Raw genomic sequence first — 23817 nt, 5'->3', positions numbered from 1 at the left:
ATTGTTAAGCATAAAGGGTTCACACACTTATAAGAGACACACAAATTGAAGTGGGCAATTAACATGTCTGCAGTTGTAGGACAATGGAAGGTTAGCAGGCAATGCAGGGGTGTGTTACAAAATGTTGTAATGGAACATAAAACCAGTGTCTCTGTTAAGTCCATGGTTTTTAATGTGCAGCAGAGTTATGGATTTAAGTTTCTTTGTCTTTTGAAAGTGTTGTGCAGGTTTCCTGTGAGGACAAGGACTGGGAAGTCAGATATGGAGTGATCGCTTTGTGAAAAGTGTTTTGCTCATGGGTGACGAAGTGTTTCTGTCTGTTATCATTTGTGTGTGTGTGTGTTCATTCAAGAGTGTAGAGATTGTCTTGTTTCACCCACATGATTGCTAGGGGGCATTTGATGCTCTGGATGAGGTACACCATGGACAGGACCCATGGACCTTGAAAGGTGTGTTCTGTGGGGTATTGATCATCGTAGCAATGGAAATTTGTCTGCAGATTTTGTATCTGTTGTTCTAGCAGGGCCTGGTGCTGCTTTGAGTTGGTGTGTTCTGGTCTGTGGGGAGCTTATTTCTGATGATGTTTCAAGGCAAGAAGAGGGCTTCGGGAAAAGATCTGTTTCAAGATGTGGTAGGTCCCCCCATCAAATATGGGTTGTATCTGGGATCCCCCAAGATGTGGTAGGTCCCCCCCCAAATATGGGTTGTATCTAGTGTGGGGTAGTAGGTGATAACTAGGAGTGTGCAGTTGGTGGTGGGTTTATTTTTTTCCTGTATTGAAGCAGGTTCTCCTGGGGTACTTGTGTGGCCCGTTCCATGATGCAATGTACTTCTCTGGTGGAGTGCCCTTCTTTAGTGAAGGCAGTTTTAAGCGTTAAGGTGTGTATCCCAGACTTTCTTTTCAGCATACATGTTTTAGCACACAGCTCCCACCACAGGGCAATCTACCATATTACTTGACTCTTTTAAAACTAGTTCTTTCCTGGAAAACAAGAGTGAAACCTGCATGGAGATGGAAAAATAATGTTTTGAACTGAATTCTGAAGCACAATTAAATTAGTTCTACAGTAAACATTGCAACACGTTTAAAACCAAAAGCAAATAAATAAATGAAAACAACCTCTCAGACAACTTCTGCTATCAGTTATGCCAGTGTGAATCCAGAGTAACCCTGTGAAAACCAATGCCATTTTCTCAGGATTTACACTGGTTTGATGGAAAGTTGAATTTAGACTTCTCTTGATGCTTGCTTAGTCAGACCCTGTTCCGTCTTTTGATCTCTCACTGATTTCTATGGAGCAGGAGTAGGTCCTTAGAGATCATTAAAATCTGACCTATCTGAAGTGTGAGGAATAGGATCATTAACTAGTCATCAAAGATTTAAAAATAAATAAAACTAATTCTAATTGCGTATATGTTTATGATGGTCTCGTGTAAACTTGAGCTATCTAAAATAAATACTGTTTTTTATTAAAAAGAATTTTTGTCTAGATAGTAAAACTCAAAAACCAATTTAATCTTTTTTGCATTTCCCACAACACTATTCACCAAATTCATTTTAAACTGGATAGCTAAGTACCTTTTCGTACTATATGTATAAATAAATTGAAGTAAGGAGACAGTGACTTTTGGCTGATGCACTGCAGGCCAAAGGTTAAATTCCTCTTCTGTCCAAAACCTAAGTACAATCTTCTTCCTGTGAGAATGAAATGACCAAGCAATCTCAGGGTCACAAACTTTACATAAAAATAAATAAAGGCCCAAGCAGTCTTTGGATTCTATTTCAGGTTCTCTGTTGAAATCCTTGCAGCTCTCGCAGCATGCAGACCGATTATTGTCTTCAATGAGTACAAGTCTGATTTCTGTATTGATCTGGCTGATTAGGTATTCAGAGTGAAGTAGCAGTAAAGTGCTTGTTGCACTTGGAAAATTGATAATATAAACACATTGGGGATTGTATGTAACATTTGGTGAAACCAGTCACTTCTTAACACATTAAGATCACCTTGAAAAATACATATTGAGAATCATCTTTAAAAAAAAAAAACTTTCAGCATGCTTTCTCTAAATTTACATGTAATGGGCCAGACTCTAGCGTAGTGCTGCTTGTAAGTAGCCACCAAAAAGCTACAAACATCATGAGCGAGGGACAAAAGTTTTTCACCTCAATTTTGGCTCTCTAAACACAGTGCTTATTAGGCCAGGCCATGAGCTCTCCTGCAGGGGCTGTGGAAGGGCCTTACAGAACAGGGTCTCCTTCCACTACCAGTGGTGTTTACATACATGCATACCTGCATCCTCCGTATACATGATTTCTACACAAGGCATGAAATACATCAGGGGACTGAGTGAGAGAGACACGTTAACATTTTGGGGGTGGGTAAGGAGGGGGGGGGGTGTTTGGGGAGTCCTTGACCAAGAGATTCCCAAGGCCAGATCCCATGCAATGCACAACTGCCACACTGCAAGAATAGTCACTTAAAAACAAACAAACACAACTTAATGCACCATAGCTAAAACATAAATTATATCCTTATATTTATCCAGTTGTGTTATCCTTTCTTATAAATTCAACTTTGCTGCCATCTAGTGCCAGGTATTTTTTTCTCATTTCACAGTATGCTCAAACCTTAACAAAAGCCCTTTGTATTAGGGAAAACGAAGACAAAAAAATATAAAGGACATGTGTGAAGGAGGTTTGCTGATTTTTTTTTAATGCATCTTTCCCAGAGCTATAGAATAAACAGCCAAAAGTGAGTGTTCTTCACAAATAGGTCTTAAACTTATCTTTAAAAAACATATAAACTGACACAGCAAGAAGGGGTCAGTGCATTTTTTTTTATAGTTTAGTCATTTAAAAAAGCCCACCATAAGCATAGAGTGCATTCTTCTAATTCTGGTTTTTCACATTAAAAAGAAATTTCACAGAGTAGCTTTAAAACAAAAGATGTCCTAAAAATATTTTAGATGAGGAAAACGCAAATTTAAAAATTCCCTGGTCAATGTCAATTCTCAGATCTTGGATAGATCTCTGATTTTTTCTGAGAAATTGTCGTATTTTATTTGCAAAACCTCTAATAAAGAGAAAGTTGCAAGGGACAAATCTTTAGATGGTGTAACTTGCCATCGCCCAGTTGAAGTCAATGAAGCTATGACAATTATACACCAGCTGAGGATCTTTCCTCTTGGCTGTGTAATCTGCAGTTGCTTTGAAATGGACATTGCCATGTAATTCAGAGCCATATATGTAAAATAAACATAGGGTGTTAAAAAAGCTTAATGCTCAAGAGGTCTATTTTATGTTCCAGGCTCTGCCGCTGACTTGCTGCGCAACCTTGAGAGCTTTATTTCTTTGCCTCAGTTTCCCCCTAGGGATAATAATACTGACCTACAAAAGAGTATTGTGAAACTTAATGAATTGTTGTTTGTAAAGTGTTTTGAGAAACACAGATTGAAAGGCCTGTAATGTTCTGATCAGGACACCTAGAACTTAAAGCCACTGTGTTACCCCTCTGTCTCAGCAGGTGAGAGCTTTGCTGGCGATTAGACTGTGTGTCAGCTCCTTGCCACGCTAGTATGTGTACCTCACCAGCAATCTCCTTGAGACTCTGCCTGTCTAAACCTTGTCTTGCAGGTAACAGTCAGTTAACCCCAGATATCGAGTTCCCTGGAGATGTCTCTCTGCAATGTCCAGTTCCTCTCACTGTGACACACTCCAAGGAGACAGAGCACATACCAGCCTGTTAAGTTAGCTGAAGACTCACACTTCACTTTAATACACAGCACCGAGATGGTTCTGTACTAAAACAAGCATGAGCTTAATAAAGAACAGAGATTTAAGTGATACTAAGAAAGAGAAAAAGAGAGAGGTCTGGTTACAAGCAAAACAAAACATGCTTTCTAGTGACTCAAACTTAATTTTAGGAATTTACGGTCTTTGCCTAAGCAGTTTTCTTACTTGCATCAAGTTACCGGCATCTCTAAGCCTCCAGGCCAGGGGATCCAACTTTCACAGGCTCAGACGGTGTTGTATCCTCTGTCCCCCAAGTGGTGGATAACTAAAATGTGTCTTTGTTCCCCTTATATTGACCAAAGACCATTGTCTGTGCCTCAAAAACCAGGAAGGCTTCCTGGGGTACAGACTCTGACCTCTAGTGAGCTCTCTAAGTTACTTCGTCCATTAGCTTGATTGCTTTTTTTACCTTATATGCAAATATACTTTAATTGTCCTTTTCCTGTATTCAAGCCAATCAGACAAGGCAATCCACATTCCTTGTCTAGGGCAGGCTCGATGTATGTGTAACGCCGACAGACCCTGGTTATCGGCGGGTGGGATTGAACCAGGGATATCTGGAGCTTAGTCCATGAGCCTCTACAGCATGAGCTAAAAGCCAACTGGCTGTTACCTAAGGCTGTAGAGCAGACTCATTTAACTCTCGCTAAGTGATCTTGGTGCCACTAGATGGGACAGAACACCACACCAGGAGGTGTGTGGGTTACAAATGCACTGCCTCCCAAATATATTTTAAGAATCTATGTTGGCACACATATGTAACTCTTTGTACCCAACCAGTACGCACGTCACAGTGATTTGTCAGGACCAGCATGTCACCAATTTACATATGACACATTACAAGACACTTTTTAGATACATATTATGACAACAGGTGTTGGGGGTAGTGAGTGTGCCCAGCCTGATATGAGTTACAGTATAGTGGGCCCTCTACCAGTGGGCATTGAGGGATTTTTGGAGTCATAGGGTCTCTAGATGTACGAAGTATCATCCTCAGCAGCAGCTTTATTTCAAATATTCAACTGCATTGTTCGCCACCCTAGAATGCAGTACTCTGTTGGCACATGCAACAAGTGAGTGAGACAGAACAGTCTAGTTTCAATATCCCAGGGGAGAGAAGTGCAAAAAAAATCATATAAATTGCACAAATGGTGAAAGCAGTACTTTAAAAATGTTTCATTTTTCATAATCTGTGGTATTGCTAACATAAATAAAGAAAAAATGCATTAAGCATTTGATTTCCGCCTTTACAGTTATGTATCCAAGTGGAAAACATCCATATTGTAGATTTGACTTATGTCAAACATAAAGTACTATAATTATAATAATAGTACTTTGTATCTATAGTGCTTTCATTTTCAGGCTCTTATGTTTAGATAATTACAGTAAACTAAATTATGCCATATGCCACAAGAAAAACTAGCTATAAAAGGTTTAATAGTGATATAACTTGCTGCATCATCAGTAGTCATCCTCTTTTTATTATCAATAGGCACAGTATAAAAACATCAACCTAAATACAAGGCTTTTAAACATAAATAGATGGCAGGATTATGTTTATTAAAGGACCAAAATGAGTTTTTTGAAAACTTCAGTGGCACTCTTTCCTGCTTAAATGTTAATTTAAAAAAATCTGGATACAGATTTAAATTTCTTTACTGGAAACTGTAAAAGACATACCAGTTAAAGTTCATCAGAGTTTATATTTTGTTCTTTAGAGCAGGAAGACGTGATCTGGAACTTTTTGTATTCATTTCAGTTATAAAGCTGTCCAAAACTTATTTTCAAGACTCTCATCTGGAGAAAATAGGTCACAGACAGAGATTTTGGAATGAGGAAGGTGGAAAAATGTTCTGAAATGTCATAGATTCAAAACAAAACAAAAATCCCTTGGACTTTGAAAGTTTGCATTCCTTGCTCATGCAAAGCTGCCATTGAAAGTGATGAGAATTTGTAGTGTTCCAGGAATGTGAGCATGGGCTCCAAAAGTATTAAGATCATAGTTTTGCTAATTAAAAGGAGATCAACAAATAAGGTATCCTTATTTTTTGTTTTCCAACATCTTAAGATTCACCTGTATATAAGGACAATGGGTCAGTTGTGCTTTGAAATTACTTTTCTCTTTTGCAGTTAATAACTTTTTCTGCATGCAGATGTGGTTGCCTCATCTCAAAAAAGATATATTGGAATTGGAAAAGGTACAGAAAAGGGCAACAAAAATGATTAGGGGCATGGAGCGTCTGCCATATGAGGAGAGGTTAATAAGACTGGGACTTTTCAGCTTGGAAAAAAGACGACTAAGGGGGGGATATGATAGAGGTCTATAAAATCATGACTGGTATAGAGAAAGTCAATAAGGAAGTGTTATTTACTCCTTCTCATAACACAAGAACTAGGGGTCACCAAATGAAATTAATTGGCAGCAGGTTTAAAACAAACAGAAGGAAGTCTTTTTTCACACAATTCAGTCAACCTGTGGAACTCCTTGCCAGAGGATGTTGTGAAGGCCAAGACTATAACAGAGTTCAAAAAAGAGCTAGATAAATTCATGGACAATAGGTCCATCAATGGCTATTAGCCAGGATTGGCAGGGATGGTGTCCCTAGCCTCTGTTTGCCAGAAGTTGGGAATGGACGACGGGGGATGGATCACTTGTTGATTACCCATTCTGTTCATTCCCTCTGGGGCACCTGGCATTAGCCACTGTTGGAAGACAGGATACTGGGCTAGATGGACCTTTGGTCTAAGCCAGTCTGGCCAGTCTTATGTTCTTATGTCATTCCTAAATCAGCATGTGTTCTGTTATATTTGTGATGATTCATATTTATAATGCCTGTTTTGATATTCATGGTTCTTCATATTTGTAATTCATGTTTTGGCATTAACATCTTATTTTACCTTTTCAGCTTTTGGCATTTCTTCAGGGATTATTTACTTTTTACCATGAGGGATATGAGCTGGCCCAGGAGTTCACCCCATACAAGCAACAGTTGCAATTCAACTTGCAGAATGTAAGATTGAACAGTATTTACTACAATTTCTCAGCTAATTGAATTTCAAAATAATAAAAGAGCGAGTAGAAGTGCTTTATTGCAGTTCTAAATCTTGAAATGTTTTGAAACGTAAATAAAAAAAATATGAATAATTGAAAAGTGTTTGCTGAATGAAAGGTATGGCATCAAGTTTCTTTCCACCAGAAATCTTTGAAAATCAGTTGTCAGATGTTTGATCCATGATCTCCAGGTTTGGCTAGTGCAACTCACTGTCTCCTCAATTCACAAATGTATCCCTATACAGGACATCACTTAAGCTCACACTTTAAGTTCATATTTAAGTTGTCTTGAATAGAGATGGACTTAAGCACGTGCTCAGGTGCTTTCCTAACTTAGGGTCTATGTCCAGGAAATGCTTCATGTGGTACAGAATGCAGCAGCTCATCTGTCTAGCACAGGGGTCGGCAACGTTCGGCACGCGGCTCACCAGGGTAAGCACCCTGGCGGGCCAGGCCAGTTTTATTTACCTGCTGATGCAGCAGGTTCGGCCGATCACGGCCCCCACTGGCCGCAGTTCGCCGTCCCGGGCCAATGGGGGCAGCGAGAAGCGGCGCAGGTGAGCGATGTGCTACGCTATTCACGCTATCCAAGGACATAGAGTGGTGATCGCTAACACTGCCCTTACTTCACACACAGGTCTGCACACAGAAGTCTCCCTCTGTCCGCAAGTCCTCACAATCTTTTCTTCTTCCAAATTGTATATTTGCCACTTTTGGTTAAAGGCACAAGGGGTCACTCTTGCTTCAGGGATGAGAAAATTCCCATGCTCCAGTCCAGTGACTTAAGTAGTTTAAAGTATGGGAGATCTCCACCAATCTGGGTCTAATGGACCAAAGATAGATAAAAAATAAATTGAGACTGTGTTAACACCTTCTATGTAAATGTGCCACGAGAACCAGAATTGCTAAATTGTTTCTCCTGTTTTACCACTAGGTAAAAACACATTCACCTCTTTCTCTTGTTTAAATAATTGTTAATGCCTTTTTTAAATTGCTTGTGATGACATCTGCAGGGCCATAGCTCTGGGTCAGGCAGCGAGAAGAAGAAACCTTTTTGATTCCCCCCCCCCAAAACATGTGAAAGCTAGACACTTAAAATTATGTAAGCAAAAGGGTGATGAACAGAAAACGGAGATGGTTTTCCTGCAGGAGAGAGAAGGGGGAATTAGTTGTGTGTGGTGGTGATCAGGGAGGCATATAAGAAGCTCTCAAGAGACGAGGAAGTGGAGGAGAAAAAATGGTGTCCACTCCTTTGTCTTATATTTTCAATGCTTTAGTTTTCTCTCTTCTTGTTTTCCTCTTTCCTGCTTCTTTCATCTTCCCTCCCTACCTTTTGCCCTGCTAGCCCACCTTCATCCTCTGCAACATGTGTTCACTCCATCACATCCACTCTATCCTTTGGTCTGCCTCCTTTTCCCCTTTTGTTCTTTCCTCTAATAGCCCCTTTCACAGGCCAATACTCACCTGCAATGTAGAGGAGTTGAGCAGAAGCTTGAATCGACTGAGCTGCCTGTAGACTCACCACTCACAGCAGTGCCCAGTCTCAGACTGAACTTGAGTCACACTTTCTGCAGGAGGGAAGGCTGTCTCAAGAGGGTTGTTCATTGGGTGACCTGATAGAGGGAAGGACAACAATAATATGTGACAGCCCTTTCTGAAGTGATAGGTCCTGAAGAGTCCACATGTTCTCACCCAGCCTGATGCCAGTTTCACTGGATGAGCTTGCCAGCCACTTCCTTCAGGTGGCCACTCTGCTTGGTTTGACAAGAACTGAGACAAAACGCTGTCTTGGTTTAAAAAAAAAACATCAGCAGTGACATATGGATGAGCACTGAAAACAGGGTCCTTCCTGGTTTCAGGGGCACAGGGGCCGTGATGCAAAGCCCATTGAAATCAATGGCCAGACTTCCAATGACTTCAGTGGAGTTTGGATTGGGCCTTTGGTCTCCCTAGGAAAAAGTTTTCTTTAAAAGTTCTTGGAGGAACCTTTCCTCTTTAGACTTCGCTACCTAGCTAAACACAATTTGCCTCAGAGAGGAGTGCTTCAACCTGCATGTGATTATACTAATGCTTAAAGCCATGAATGTATGGGGCTTAATTTTTTTTGTCAGTTAAATCACTTATTGTTTTCTAATTACAGTGGCATGATTTTACAGTACTTACAGTGCTTTATTTACAGTGCTTTACATCTTCAAAGTGCTGTACAGACATGGGCTAAGTAAATTTCAGCTTTAGTTTAGTACATACTGTTCCTACTTCACAGGGACCTTGTGAGGATTAATTAGTTAATTTCGGTACATGAAAATATAATACAGTATATACCAGTTAAGTACTAGGATTAGGATTATTTTTACTGACCTTTTAAAATTTGCTGCAGGAACAAGGTGTAATTTTCACAAATATGCAAATATCTGATTGTATATTTTGACCAGATAGGGCTAGATCTTGCAAGATACTGAGTGTACTTTCAGTGAAGTCTAGCACAGTGATTCTCAATCGGAGGTACATCTACCTCTGGGGATACGCAGAGATCTTCGAGGGGGTACATCAACTCATCTAGATATTTATCTAGTTTTACAACAGGCTACATTAAAAGCACTAGCAAAACCAGTACAAACTAAAATTTAATAAAATGCGTCTGATGAAGTGGGCATTCACCCACGAAAGCTTATGCTCCAATACTTCTGTTAGTCTTAAAGGTGTCACAGGACCCTCTGTTGCTTTTTACAGATTCAGACTAACACAGCTACCCCTCTGATACATAAAATGACTTGTTTATACAGCTTTATATATTACACACTGAAATGTAAGAACAATATTTATATTCTATTTGATTTATTTTGTAATTATATTGTCAAGATGAGAAGGTAAGCACATTTTTAGGAATGGTGTGCTGTGACACTTTTGTATTTTCATGTATGTTTTTGTAAGTTTTTAAGTGAGGTGAAACTTGGGGGTACGCAAGAAAAATAAGACTCCTGAAAGGGGTACGGTAGTCTGGAAAGGTTGAGAGCCACTGATCTAGCTCCTGCTCTTCACTCTGAATTTCCTTGACTTTTGTGGGTTTAAGTCAAGGTTTTCAGTGCTCCGCTGACACAGTAGTAATGAGGATAGCGTATGTCTAGGGTTAATAACTCAATTTCCTTTGGAGCAGCATCCCGGTTTGTTTAAATGTGAATGTACTAGCATATGCCAGTGTAGTAGTAGAGGTAGTAATAATACCTATACTTATAGTCTTAAATACTTCAGAAATAGTAAGTTACTAGTATGATTTTGCTCGTTTTATTTTCCTTAGACACGAAATAATTTTGAAAGTACCAGGCAGGAAGTAGAGAGACTGATGCAGAGAATGAAATCTGCCAACCAGGATTACCAGCCACCCAGTCAGTGGACAATGGAAGGCTATCTCTATGTGCAGGAGAAACGTGAGTAATTACATCTGTGTTTGACGATTGCCTTATTGCATTTCAGCTCGTAGGGGATGCCAAGTAAATTGTTCCGGGTAAATTGTAAGGCAGGTTTCATGTCTGTTTTGTTGATTTGTTTGTATTTAAGGTCAGACTGGCCCACAGGGAACTCTCCCAGGAGCTGTCTGGCCCCAACTAATCATAAGCTGGAAAAAAAAGTATCCTGATTTGTTAGAGGCCTTTCTCTTTAAAACTGACAGACTGGCCTCTCAGCACTCTCGCATGCCTCAGGTGACCCCGTGCCACCACCTGTGTCTCTTGAAAGCCAGCAGTCTTATGCCTCCCAAATGCCCCAGTGCCTCTAGCAGATCCTCACAGATATAGGGTGATCAAGGAGTTCTAGGGAGTAACCCAGTGTCCAATCCATGAGACATTTGGGGACAAAGCATAAGATGTAGAGACTTAAAAGCAAAACAAAGTATAACTTCCAATTTGATATGTGAGAGAAACAACATGAAATACAAAAACAAAGGTAACTGGAGAACCCTGATAAAGAGGTATAGATTTATAGCTCATCTATGTGCAAGTGATAAGAAAAGGCACTGGAATTAAGCAGGGTTCAAAGAGGTTAAGCAAATAGAATAAAAAGTTAATGGACTTAACCAAGAACACTTAGGGCATGTCTTCACTACCCGCCGGATCGGCGGGTAGTGATCGATCTATTGGGGATCGATTTATTGCGTCTAGTGTAGATGCGATAAATTCGATCGCTCTGCCGTCAACTCCGGACACCACGGCGAGAGGCGGAAGCGGAGTCGACGGGGGAGCGGCAGCAGTCGACTCGCCACCGTCCTCACAGCCAGGTAAGTTGACCTAAAATACGCAACTTCAGCTACGCTATTCACGTAGCTGAAGTTGCGTATCTTAGATCGACCCTCCCTTCCCCCCCCGTAGTGTAGACCTAGCCTTAGAGGAGTCATCCAATACGTCACAATGTGAAGGAGAAATAGAATCAGAGACCACATGAAATGAACCATAGAGCAGTTTGACCCAAACTAAAAGAGTGAACAGCCCTGGATACCAAACACTGAGGACAGAAGAGAGATTAAAAGCTGTATGTGATCTGCAGTATCAAATAGCACTGTTCAGAGCTAATCAAATGTAAACGGTCAGGCTGAGTTAGCTGCACCAAGTTCATTATAACCGCATAGTAAAGCAATTTCAATCCTGTGTGCTACGCAGTGCTCTATTTGATGAGGGCCTGGCTGAAGCTGGAGAAGTAGGGAGACCTTGTTTGAGATGTGTATGTGTGCATGCAAGTTTGGTGATCTAACAAATACAGATCATGATAAAATGCTGGTATTTATTTGAATACAAATCCAATTTTGATTCATTCCTAATTTCTGTGTCTAACATTAAAATACTTGGCATCTGGCATTAGAATCTCCTGTATCATACCTGGTCTTACCCAAAGACTAGTATAGATTCAGTCACGAGGATATCTGCCTTCCCAAGACCATTTCAAGGAATTGTAGTGTGTTATAGATAATTGACTTTCCCACTGAAATCTTGGCCTTAACTCCTATTAACATATATGAGCAAAAAGGAGAGCGCCATTGTTCTGTTCTTATTTAACCTTGCTGATTTTTAGCAGCAATAGCAGTAGCATAGATGGGGTTTGAGCAGAGCATGTACAGTTTCATTGAATAATAATAATAATAAAAACCAGTGTTAAGTGGAAACTATACTGGGCATTATTAATGGCAGAGCAAGAAAGGAGTGAAATGTCAGGCACATGAAGTGTTTCATTAAATGGTGAGAGGCCAACTTGACATCCTCTCACTGAAAAAGGATTTGATCATTAGTTTATTTTGGGGAAAAGTCAGAAGGTCTGTAATCTCTGTCTCAGAGATGAAGGTGCTAATTGTTTATTTCCTTATCATGCTGGCTTTAGCTTCCCACAACCAGTTATGTATGCTGTCCAAAAGTTGGTTGGTTAATATTTGCCATTCCTGAATGTAATATTATACATGTTTATTGCTAGTACCACACAAGAGGTTAAAGATACCGTTGGGCTATGAAACAATGAGGTATTTCATTTCTCCCAAAAAGCAAATTTGTAAAATGCTATAACAATATATTGTGGAAATAGCATGGTGAGTATTGGTTGGAGGAAAGGAGCACTAGATATCCCTCAGAACAAAGTTTTGATAATATTTGTAGACTATGCCAGGAAAGAATAAAATTGGATTTAAAATGGATTGTATTCACTTGGACAATGGGTTATAAATAACAAGTATAATGTCACAAATCAGGCATGTGTGAGCTAAAATGTTCAAAGCTGGGTGCCAAGTATTTGCCTCCGTAAAGACGTACTTACCCACTCAAACACAAGTGGCCTGATTTTCAGAGATGCTAAACATCTCCAACTACAGTCGACATGAATGAGAGCTTGCAGGTGCTCTGCACTTTTCAATATCAGACCTTCTTTAGGTGCCTTAAAATGATTTGAAAAATTTTCCCCTTCTGATATAACTTGAGAGTTGGTGAAAATGCTGCCAGCATAAAAAATGTGGTGAAAGCACCATAAGAATGTATTTATATTTCAGAAGTAAAACAGACAACTTTTTTTTTCTCTTTGATTTGCTGCTGACTCAGCTTAATATTTGCCTGTGAACTACAAATGAGAGACAACATGATAAAATTGTGGTAAAATGTCCGAGATTTAAAAAAAAATTGTTACATTTCTTTCATCTAGGACCCCTTGGATTTACCTGGGTAAAACATTACTGTACTTACGATAAAGGGACAAAAACATTTACAATGAGTGCAGCTGAAACAAAGTCTGGTGGGAAAGTGGTGAGTAGTATCTTGACATATCTCTTAGTATACACATGAGATTCAGCTTTGTATTTTATATTGTCTACTCAATGTATTTATGAGGAAAAAATATTATATTAGGCAAGTTAGGATAAACAAAATGCCCTCTGTCATGGATCAACAAAATGATTAACAAATGAGTTTACTTATGAAAAAAATAAAGGTCATATTAAGTATTTAAAATGAAAATATCTACTTTTTCTATAACTCATTTACATGCTAAATACCATACATGCTAAATACAATACAATTTCTGTGGTATCTCTGAACTTGTAAGAAAACTACAATATGAGTTAGACATCCTCATTTTTATTGCTTAAAAGTTGATTGACATTTAATCATATCAGATATAAATACACCTCTACCTCGATATAACGCTGTCCTTGGTAGCCAAAAAAATCTTACCGTGTTCTAGGTGAAAACGCGTTATATTGAACTTGCTTTGATTCACCGGAGCACTGCCCCCCCGGAGCACTGCTTTACCATATTATATCCAAATTCATGTTATATCGGGTCGGGTTATATTGGGGTAGAGGTGTATGTAGATACTGAGCCATTTTCAGACTTGATAAATACCAATAGTTTTACTTAGAGAGAGAGAGAGTTTTCAAAGCAAACTTTCATAATTAGACATTTTATTAAATATATTATGTTGAACTGTCTGAACAATGGTAAACAATGATGTGAGAAAGTACATTAAGTAATGTTGTCTCTTACAATATATATATATATATATATATATATATATATATATATATGACAGAGATAAAAATGATTGTATAATATGCTTGTATAATTTTAAGCCCTGCAAGCAATTATACACATGCTTAAATTTAAGCAGAGTAAGACAGGTTTGCGCTTGTGTGTAAATATTCAGAGGACCTTAATGGGGGAGGACTAGCTCAGTGGTTTGAGCATTGGCCTGATAAACTCAGGGTTGTGAGTTCAATCCTTGAGGGGGTAATTTGGGGCAAAAATCTGTCTGGGGATTGGTCCTGCTTTGAGCGGGAGGTTGGACTAGATGACCTCCCAAAGACCCTTCCAACCCTGATATTCTATTCTATGATATCAATCACATAAGAATGACCATACTGGGTCAGACAAAAGGTCCATCCAGCCCAGTATCATGTCTACTGATAGTGGCCAATGCCAGGTGCTCCCTCCAGAGGGAGTGAACCTAACAGGTAATGATCAAGTGACCTCTCCTGCCATCCATCTCCACCCTCTGACAAACAGAGGCTAGGGATGCCATTCCTTACCCATCCTGGCTAATAGCCATTAATGGACTTAACCTCCATGAATGTATCTAGTTCTCTTTTAAACCCTGTTATAGTCCTAGCCTTCACAACCTCCTCAGGCAAGGAGTTCCATAGGTTGACTGTGCGCTGTGTGAAGAATAACTTCCTTTTATTTGTTTTAAACCTGCTGCCCATTAATTTCATTTGGTGGCCCCTATTTCTTCTATTATGGGAACAAGTAAATAACTTTTCCTTATTCACTTTCGCCACACCACTTGTGATTTTATATACCTCTAACATATCCCCCCTTTTCCAAGCTGAAAAGTCATCTCTTTAATCTCTCCTCATATGGGACCCGTTCCAAACCCCTAATCATTTTAGTTGCCCTTCTCTGAACCTTTTCTAATGCCAGTATATCTTTTTTGAGATGAGGAGACCACATCTGTACGCAGTATTCGAGAGGTGGGCATACTATTTATTTATATAAGGGCAATAAGATATTCTCCGTCTTATTCTCTATCCCTTTTTTAATGATTCCTAACATCCTGTTTGCTTTTTTGGCTGCTGCTGCTCACTGCCGCTGCATACTGCATGGACGTCTTCAGAGAACTATCCATGATGACTCCAAGATCTCTTTCCTGATTAGTTGTAGCTAAATTAGCCCCCATCATATTGTATGTATAGTTGGGGTTATTTTTTCCAATGTGCATTACTTTACATTTATCCACATTAAATTTCATTTGCCATTTTGTTGCCAAATCACTTAGTTTTGTGAGATCTTTTTGAAGTTCTTCACAGTCTGCTTTGGTCTTAACTATCTTGAGCAGTTTAGTTCCATCTGCAAACTTTGCCACCTCACTGTTTACCCCTTTCTCCAGATCATTTATGAATAAATTGAATAGGATTGGTCCTAGGACTGACCCTTGGGGAACACCACTCATTACCCCTCTCCATTCTGAGAGTTTACCATTTATTCCTACCCTTTGTTCCCTGTCTTTTAACCAATTCTCAGTCCATGAAAGGATCTTCCCTCTTATCCCATGACAACTTAATTTACATAAGACTCTTTGGTGAGGGACCTTGTTAAAGGCTTTCTGGAAATCTAAGTACACTATGTCCACTGGATCCCCCTTGTCCACATGTTTGTTGACCCCTTCAAAGAACTCTAATAGATTAGTAAGACAGAAACCATGTTGATTTTTGCCCAAGAATTTGTGTTCTTCTATGTGTCTGACAATTTTATTCTTTACTATTGTTTCAACTTATTTGCCCGGTACTGACATTAGACTTACCAATCTGTAATTGTCGGGATCACCTCTAGAGACCTTTTTAAATATTAGCTATCTTCCAGTCATTGGGTACAGAAGCTGATTTAAAGGACAGGTTACAAATGTGACAAAGATCCTCCTCTATCTTGGTGGGTCCTGCGCTTATTGGCAGATTTTCTTGCCTCAGAGATTCATCATGTGGGTTGGGGAACAGCCCAGAGACCTTCCCCTCTGCAAGAACCCACAGTTCAGGTCAATTGGGAGATTTGGGGGGAACCCAGGGCCCGCCCTCTACTCTGGGTTCCAGCCCAGGGACCTGTGGACTGCAGGTGTCTATAGTGCCTCCTGCAACAGCTGCATGACAGCTACAACTCCCTGGGTTACTTCCCCATAGCCTCCTCCAAACACCTTCCTTAGTCTCACCACAGGACCTTCCTCCTGGTGTCTGATGACGCTTGTGCTCCTCAGTCCTCCAGCAGCACACCCTCTCATTCTCAGCTCCTTGCACCTCTTGCTCCCAGCTCCTCACACTTCCCACCCCAAACTGGGGTGAGCTCCTTTTTAAAACCCAGGTACCCTGATTAACCTGCCTTAATTGATTCTAGAAGCTTCTTCTTAATTGGCTCCAGGTGTCCTAATTAGCCTGCCTGCCTTAACTGGTTCTAGCAGGTTCCTGATTACTCTAGTGCAGCCCCTGCTCTGGTCACTCAGGGAACAGAAAACTACTCATCCAGTGACCAGTATATTTGCCCTCTACCAGACTCCTGTACCCCACTAGTCTGGGTCTATCACACAAACCATAGTTAATAGTTCCGCAATTTCACATTTGAGTTCTTTCAGATCTCTTGGGTGAATGCCATCTGGTCCCGGTGACTTGTTACTGTTAAGTTTATCAGTTAATTCCAAAACCTCCCCTAGTGACACTTCAATCTGTGACAATTCCTCAGATTTGTCACCTACAAAGGACGGCTCAGGTTTGGGAATCCCCCTAACATCCTCAACTGTGAAGACTGAAGCAAAGAATTAATTGAGTTTCTCCACAATGACTTTATCATCTTTAAGTGCTCCATTTGTATCTCGATCGTTCAGGGGCCCCACTGGTTGTTTAGCAGCCTTCCTGCTTCTGATGTACTTAAAAAACATTTTGTTATTACCTTTTGAGTTTTTGGCTAGCTGTTTTTCTAACTTCTTTTTGGCTTTTCTTATTACATTTTTACACTTAATTTGGCAGTGTTTATGCTCCTTACTATTTACCTCACTAGGATTTGACTTCCACTTTTTAAAAGATGCCTTTTTATCGCTCACTGCTTCTTTTACATTGCTGTTAAACCACAGTGGCTCTTTTTTAGTTCTTTTACTGTGTTTTTTTTAATTTGGGGTATACATTTAAGTGTGGCCCCTATTCTGGTGTCTTTGAAAAGTGTCCATGCAGCTTGCAGGGATTTCACTCTAGTCACTGTACTTTTTAATTTCTGTTTAACTAACCCCCTCATTTTTGCAAGTTCCCCTTTCTGAAATGAAATGCCACAGTGTTGGGCTGCTGAAGTGTTCTTCCCACCACAGAAATGTTAAATGTTGTTATATTATGGTCACTATTTCCAAGCGGTCCTGTTATAGTTACCTCTCGGACCAGATCCTGCGCTCCACTCAGGACTAAATCGAGAATTGCCTCTCGCCTTGTGGGTTCCTGTACCAGCTGCTCCAAGAAGCAGTCATGTAAAGTATCGAGAAATTTTGTCTCTGCATTTCGTCCTGAGGTGACATGTACCCAGTCAATATGGGGATCATTGAAATCCCCCACTATTATTGAGTTCTTTATTTTGATAGCCTCTCTAATCTCCCTTAGCATTTCATCGTCCCTATCACTGTCCTGGTCAGGTGGTCGATAATTGATCCCTACTCTTATATTCTTATTAGAGCATGGAATTACTATCCATAGAGATTCTATGGAACATGTGAATTCATTTAAGATTTTTACTTCATTTGATTCTACATTTTCATTCACATATAGTGCCACTCCTTCCCCTCCCCACCCTGCATGACCTGTTCTGTCCTTCTGATATATTTTGTACCCTGGAATGATTGTGTCCCATTGATTGTCCTCACTCCACCAGGTTTCTGTGATGCCTAGTATATCAATATCCTCCTTTAACACGAGGAACTTTAGTTCACCCATCTTATTATTTAGACTTCTAGCATTTGTGTACAAGCACTTAAAAAACTTGTCACCGTTTATTTGTCTGCCTTTTTCTGATGTGTCAGATTCTTTTTTATGTGAATGTTTCTTCTCTCATCTGGCCCATACTTTATCCTCTTCTATCCTCTCCTCCTGACTAAAACCTAGAGAATCTTTATCAATAGACTCTCCCCTAAGAGAAGTCTCTGTCCGATCCACATGCTCCTCTGCAGCAATTGGCTTTCCCCCATCTCTTAGTTTAAAAACTGCTCTGCAACCTTTTTAATGTTAAGTGCCAGCAGTCTGGTTCCACTTTGGTTTAGGTGGAGCCAATCTTTCCTGTATAGACTTCCCCTATCCCAAAAGTTTCCTCAGTTCCTAATAAATCTAAACCCCTCCTCTCTACACCATCGTCTCATCCACGTATTGAGACTCTGAAGCGCTGCCTGTCTACCTGGCCCAGCGCATGGAACTGGGAGCATTTCTGAGAATGCCACCATAAGGGTCCTGGATTTCAGCCTCTTCCCTAGCAGCCTAAATTTGGCCTCCAGGATGTCTCTCCTACCCTTCCTCATGTCATTGGTACCTACATGTACCACGATCACCGGCTCCTCCCCAGCACTACACATAAGTCTATCTAGATGCCTCGAGAGATCTGCAACCTTCGCACCAGGCAGGGAAGTCACCATATGGTTCTCCCGGTCATCACAAACCCAGCTATCTATGTTTCTAATGATCGAATCTCCCATTACTAACACCTGCCTTTAACTAATGACTGGAGTTCCCTCCCCCGGAGAGGTAACCTCAGTGCGAGAGGATACCCCAACATCATCTGGAAGGAGGGTCCCAACTATGGGAAGGTTCCCTCTGCTCCTGTTGATTGTTCTCCTTCCCTGAGCCTTTCATCCTCTTAACAGTGCAGGGGCTGTCTGACCGGAAGTGAGACAATTCTACAGTGTCCCGGAAAGCCTCATCAACATACCTCTCTGCCTTCCTTAGCTCCTCCAGTTCTGCCACCCTGGCCTCCAAACCCCATATGCGGTCTCTGAGGGCCAGGAGCTCCTTGCACTGAATGCACACATACGCCACCCGCCCACAGGGCAGGTAATCATACATGCTACACTGAGCGCAATAAACAGGATAGCCCCCACTCTGCTGCTGGGCTTCTGCCTGCATTCTCTCCTACAGCTACCTAGGTCAATGAGAGGGGTTTTGTTTAAATCAAGGAGTTTTTATTATAGTTTAGTTTAAAGGTTTTAAAGAATGGCAAATGTACCTTGCCCCCTACCGGTTCCCCTTCCGAACTCCCGCTCGAAACTCCCTGTTAGACGCCCCTGTTCGCTCTGTAGCCCACTGTTCGCAATGTAATCTCTGCGTGCTGATTTTCTTTTTTTTTGTATGTCTTACAGAATGGCCTTGTCACAAGCTCACCAGAAATATTCAAGCTAAAATCCTGCATCCGGAGAAAGACTGATTCAATTGACAAACGTTTCTGTTTTGATATTGAAGTATCTGAAAGGTTTGAGGTTCTTTTTTTTAAGAACATTATTAATTATTTAATAAAGTGTATGTAAATGTATTTACATAAGAACTATGAGCGTATAAGGCCAAACTTTCAAATGTGTGCTCCTAATTGCTCAGAACCTATTTTTCTGACCACAAAACAAATAACACTACATGTGTGTATTATCCATGCACAATTAACCATATCTGTTTTTTGGAAAACTTATAGTTCAATTAATAAACTTATAGTGCAATACTCCATTTAGGAAGGAACAATCAGTTGCACGCATACAAAATGGAAAATGACTGCCTAGGAAGGAGTACTACAGAAAGGTGTCTGGGGGTCATAGTGGATCACAAGCTAAATATGATTCAACAGTGTAACACTGTTGCAAAAAAAAACAATCATCATTTTGGAATGTATTAGCAGGAGTATTGTAAGCAAGATACGAGAAGTAATTCTTCCGCTCTACTCCGCGCTGATTAGGCCTCAACTGGAGTATTGTGTCCAGTTCTGGGCACCACATTTCAGGAAAGATATGGGCAAATTGGAGAAAGTCCAGAGAAGAGCAACAAAAATGATTAAAGGTCTAGAAAACATGACTTATGAGGGAAGATTGGGAAAAAATGGGTTTGTTTAGTCTGGAGAAGAGAAGACTGAGAGGGGACATAACAGTTTTCAAGTAGTGGAATAAATTGCCTAGGGAGGTTGTGGAATCTCCCTCATTGGGGATTTTTAAGAGCAGGTTGGACAAACACTTGTCAGGGATGGTATCGATAATACTTAGTCCTACCTTGAGTTCTATGATTCTATTAAGGAGGCTAATTTTAGAATTTTGGCCCATGTGGTAAATATCTAAAAAAATGTGCTCTCTCTCTCTCTCACACATACACTCCATGTTTCTCCCAAATTGGTTGTTCCACAATTTCTAGTTATATGTGAATTATGTGGAAGTTAAATATATTTCTACCTATTAAAGTTAAAGTTAAGAAAGTTTATTTTTTCCCATATGCTGAAATAGCTGTACAAGTTTTTTTCCAGGTACTACTGGAAATATTTAATTGTATGAAATGAATAGGAACAGTTTTACAGCATTTGGGGGGGAATGCAAATACTCAGTGAAAGTAATATTTGTTCTTTTTTAAGAATTTCAGGCTAGTGGGCATGAGAGAAAAGGTGGATAAACATCTGCCTTGAATCATGGTGAAATAAACAGAATTAGTAAATTCACACTATTTATATAAATCTTTCCTAATCTTTCTCTGAGAAATATTTTGTGACTACAATAATAATAGTAATGTATTATGCAGAAGTGTCACTATTTTATCACATGTTAATTTTGTGGTGAATTTTGTGCTTGTGAAAGATAAATATACCTGTAATCTGAAGTCCTATATTAATAGGTAACATGCAGTCATTAGCACTACAAATTTGGGGTGTGGATATGTTGGGATAAATTACTTGATATTTGGTGCCCTTTAATTTCAGAAATATGGGCAAAACTGGGTTGTTCTTGTTCTGGTTTTGTTAAAAAAAAAACAAAAAAAAAACCACATAGGTTACAATTTTGTTTTGGAAAACCAAAATCAGAGAGTGGTTCAAATTCAAAGATCAAAATATATCAAAACTAACTTTATCAGACAAAATGATGGTATTGCTACTGTAAGATAGTTAAAAAGTGAGTTTTGTCCTTAGATTTTTAGAAAGATCTTAAATTCTTTCAGTTCTCTTTAAATGGAGTTATACACTTTTGGAATAAAACTTGTTAATTTTAACTTGGTTTAAGTCTTGTTTATTTTGATTTGCTTTAACAAGTTAAAATACAGAGAGCTTACATCTAAATGTTTTCTGAAAATTTAGACAAAAAAGTTGAAAGCACACTAGTTCACAAGGTTGCTTAAAATACTGTTATGAGAGGAGACAGACCTTTCAGAGACTGACAAGAAGTCAAGGTTTGAAATTGGTTCCATATTTAACAGGAAACCAGTGGAGGTTTGTGTGAGTCAGCAGAGGAGATAAAAAGTTCTGGTCAACATGATACTGAGAAATGATCAGTTGGCAGGCAGCCCATATGCAAAGAGTGGCACTAATCACTTCTGGATGACATAAATTTAAACTTGGCTTCCTCTGTGAAAGGGAGACTGTGATGTCAAATATATTTGTAATGATAAAATACTTTCTTGCTGTTTCATGTTTTTTAATTTATACACTATTAAAACATAGGGGAATTGGGAAGAATATAAAGTTGCTAATGACTGACTTTAAATTAATGCGTACTGATTTTAAAGATTAGGCTTAAGTTTTTTTTAGATGTAATCCTGAGAATTGTTGAGTATCCTCAACAGTGATCAATTTCAGTCAGAGAGGAAGGACATTCGGTAACTTGCAGGGTTTGGCCTTCATTGAATAATTATTTACTCATACAGTTTATAAGGTACAACAAAATCTTTAAAGACCTGGAAAGCACTGTTATGAGCAACTCCTCCTCCACCTCCAAACCTCTCATCTCATGAGACTCAATCCTCTCCCACCTAGTACTCAGAATCTATATGGAGATGTTGCAAGTGCTGATAAGACAACATAGACTGAAGTGAACATCTCACTAAATCAGTGGTTTTCAACCTATGGTCCTGGGACCCCTGGAGTCCGCAGACTGTCTAAGATTCCCAAAGAGGACCACACCTCCATTTGAAATTTTTTAGGAAAAAAGATTGAAAACCACTGCACTAAAAGAAAGAAACAATCTGATATGAAAACTTTCAAACTGTTATCAGGAAGCAACACATCTAAATGAAACAATTTAAATTTTACTTAGATGTTGTTCTCAACAGTTTTCAGCTCAGATTTTTATAAGAAGTTCTTCTAATAGTCACTTGTATTGCAGCCAGTATAAGGGGTGTCACCAGCTCCCCCCTCCCAGTTCCTTCTTACCGCCAGTGATAGTGCTGGAATGTCTCCTTGCTTTGACAAGCTTTCCTATCTCTACTGTATCTAGTAGTGAATTTGTTGTATATAGTTGTTTAATGTTGTATAGTTAATAGTTCCCTTAGTGTTAAGCTAGGAATAGTTAGTCCTGTATGGGACTCAACCTAGGGACGGGGCATGCCCTCATCAACAGGCTTCAAAGCTTGTGACTGTTGCAAAAAACCTGTGCTAGTCAATGATCCCCATAGAAGCTGCCTGACGTGTTTAGGGGAAACCACATGAGTGACAAGTGTTGCATTTGCAAGAGCTTCAGGCTGCAGACCAAGAAGGAGTGTGACATTGATCTCAGAGCATTCCTTATGGAGTTGGCCCATGCACTTTTCCCATGAAGGGAAAGAGAGAACTGGTGGAGAGCAAAGACCTGCATGGGGCAGCTCTTCCCCTCCAGATGGTGGCCAGGCTCCGACTCCTGTTGAGCCTACTTCAAGACCCACCTGCCACCCTGGAAAGCAGCAGAGGCACTTGGTATGCCATCCACACCAGAGGCCTTTCAGGCCACACTGTCCTGTCCTTTCCTTTCCTCCAGATCCCTAAATGGCCCTCTCAAGGAATGAACTCACAACCTGGGTTTAGCAGGCCAGAGCTCAAACCACTGAGCTATCCCTCCTCCCCTAGTTTAAAATGTTTTATGAAACATTGTGTGTGGGTAGAAAATGTTTATCAAATGACATGACCTTCCTAATTTCAATGGGAGGACTCTTTATATGTATCCCCCTCCCCATCCCTGTTTTGGTTTGACTCTATAACTTACGCTTTACAATTTAAATATATATGATGTGTAGAGATGCACAGATTTTAAAGCTATTGGAGAACATTGTGATCATCTAATCTGACCTCTTGCATAATGCAGGCTGTAGAATTTCACCCAGTAGCTTCTTGCTATCTCATGGTTGAGATAGCACATCATTTGTAGAATAACATCCAATATTGATTTAATGAGGCAGGCTTTTCATTTCTTCTTCAGTATCGTGGAGCTCTGTTTGTGTATATCTGTATTTTCATATTCTTCAATGTCCTTCATGAAAAATGTTATAATTAAGTGGTGAGAGTACTCGGGGGGATAATTAGTATAAATTTAGTATCTTTTATTTCTGTATTTGGCAAAGGAAAACTGTGGGTTCAAACAAGGTGTCAAAAGTTTTGAATAGATAGGTCCTAGACAGGTGAGAGCAAAGCTTCTTCAAGGGGCTTTTCTTTGACGCTCCATGTTTGCCAGGTTTTGGACTGCCATCACTTTTAAAGTAGCTCACTGATGCAGACTTAGATCCGGAACTATGAATTGTTTATACAGCTGACTATATATATAAGTAATATTTACACTGAGTTTTTAGTAGGTGTATGCGCTTTTGTATCACTAATAAACCCCATTTCTACAGAGCCCCTTCCATTAGTTAAGTAGGCACGTCTACTGAACTAATTTTATTTTTATCAGCTGTATAAACAATTCATAGTTACACTTTGATACCACATTTCATCTGAGATTCTCAAATGTTAACTAATGAAGTCTTATATTC

At 39.7% G+C, this 23817-nt stretch overlaps 1 protein-coding gene across 1 annotated transcript in view; it reads left to right on the top strand.

Annotated features, from left to right (window-relative positions):
• The window catches only part of ARHGAP42 (Rho GTPase activating protein 42), a 297832-nt gene that overhangs the window by 214629 nt on the left and 59386 nt on the right, over positions 1-23817 (top strand). The window contains exons 7-10 of the mRNA XM_054015601.1: positions 6700-6804; positions 10141-10270; positions 13011-13111; positions 19224-19333. Of these exons, the coding sequence (XP_053871576.1) occupies positions 6700-6804; positions 10141-10270; positions 13011-13111; positions 19224-19333 (446 nt within the window). The remainder of the gene's footprint in view (positions 1-6699; positions 6805-10140; positions 10271-13010; positions 13112-19223; positions 19334-23817) is intronic.

This window comes from Malaclemys terrapin, chromosome 1 (genome assembly GCF_027887155.1).
Source record: "Malaclemys terrapin pileata isolate rMalTer1 chromosome 1, rMalTer1.hap1, whole genome shotgun sequence".
In the NCBI taxonomy this organism is placed as follows: Eukaryota; Metazoa; Chordata; order Testudines; family Emydidae; genus Malaclemys; species Malaclemys terrapin.
Note: the sequence above shows the minus strand (reverse complement) of the source record. Positions and strands in the feature narration are given on the sequence as shown.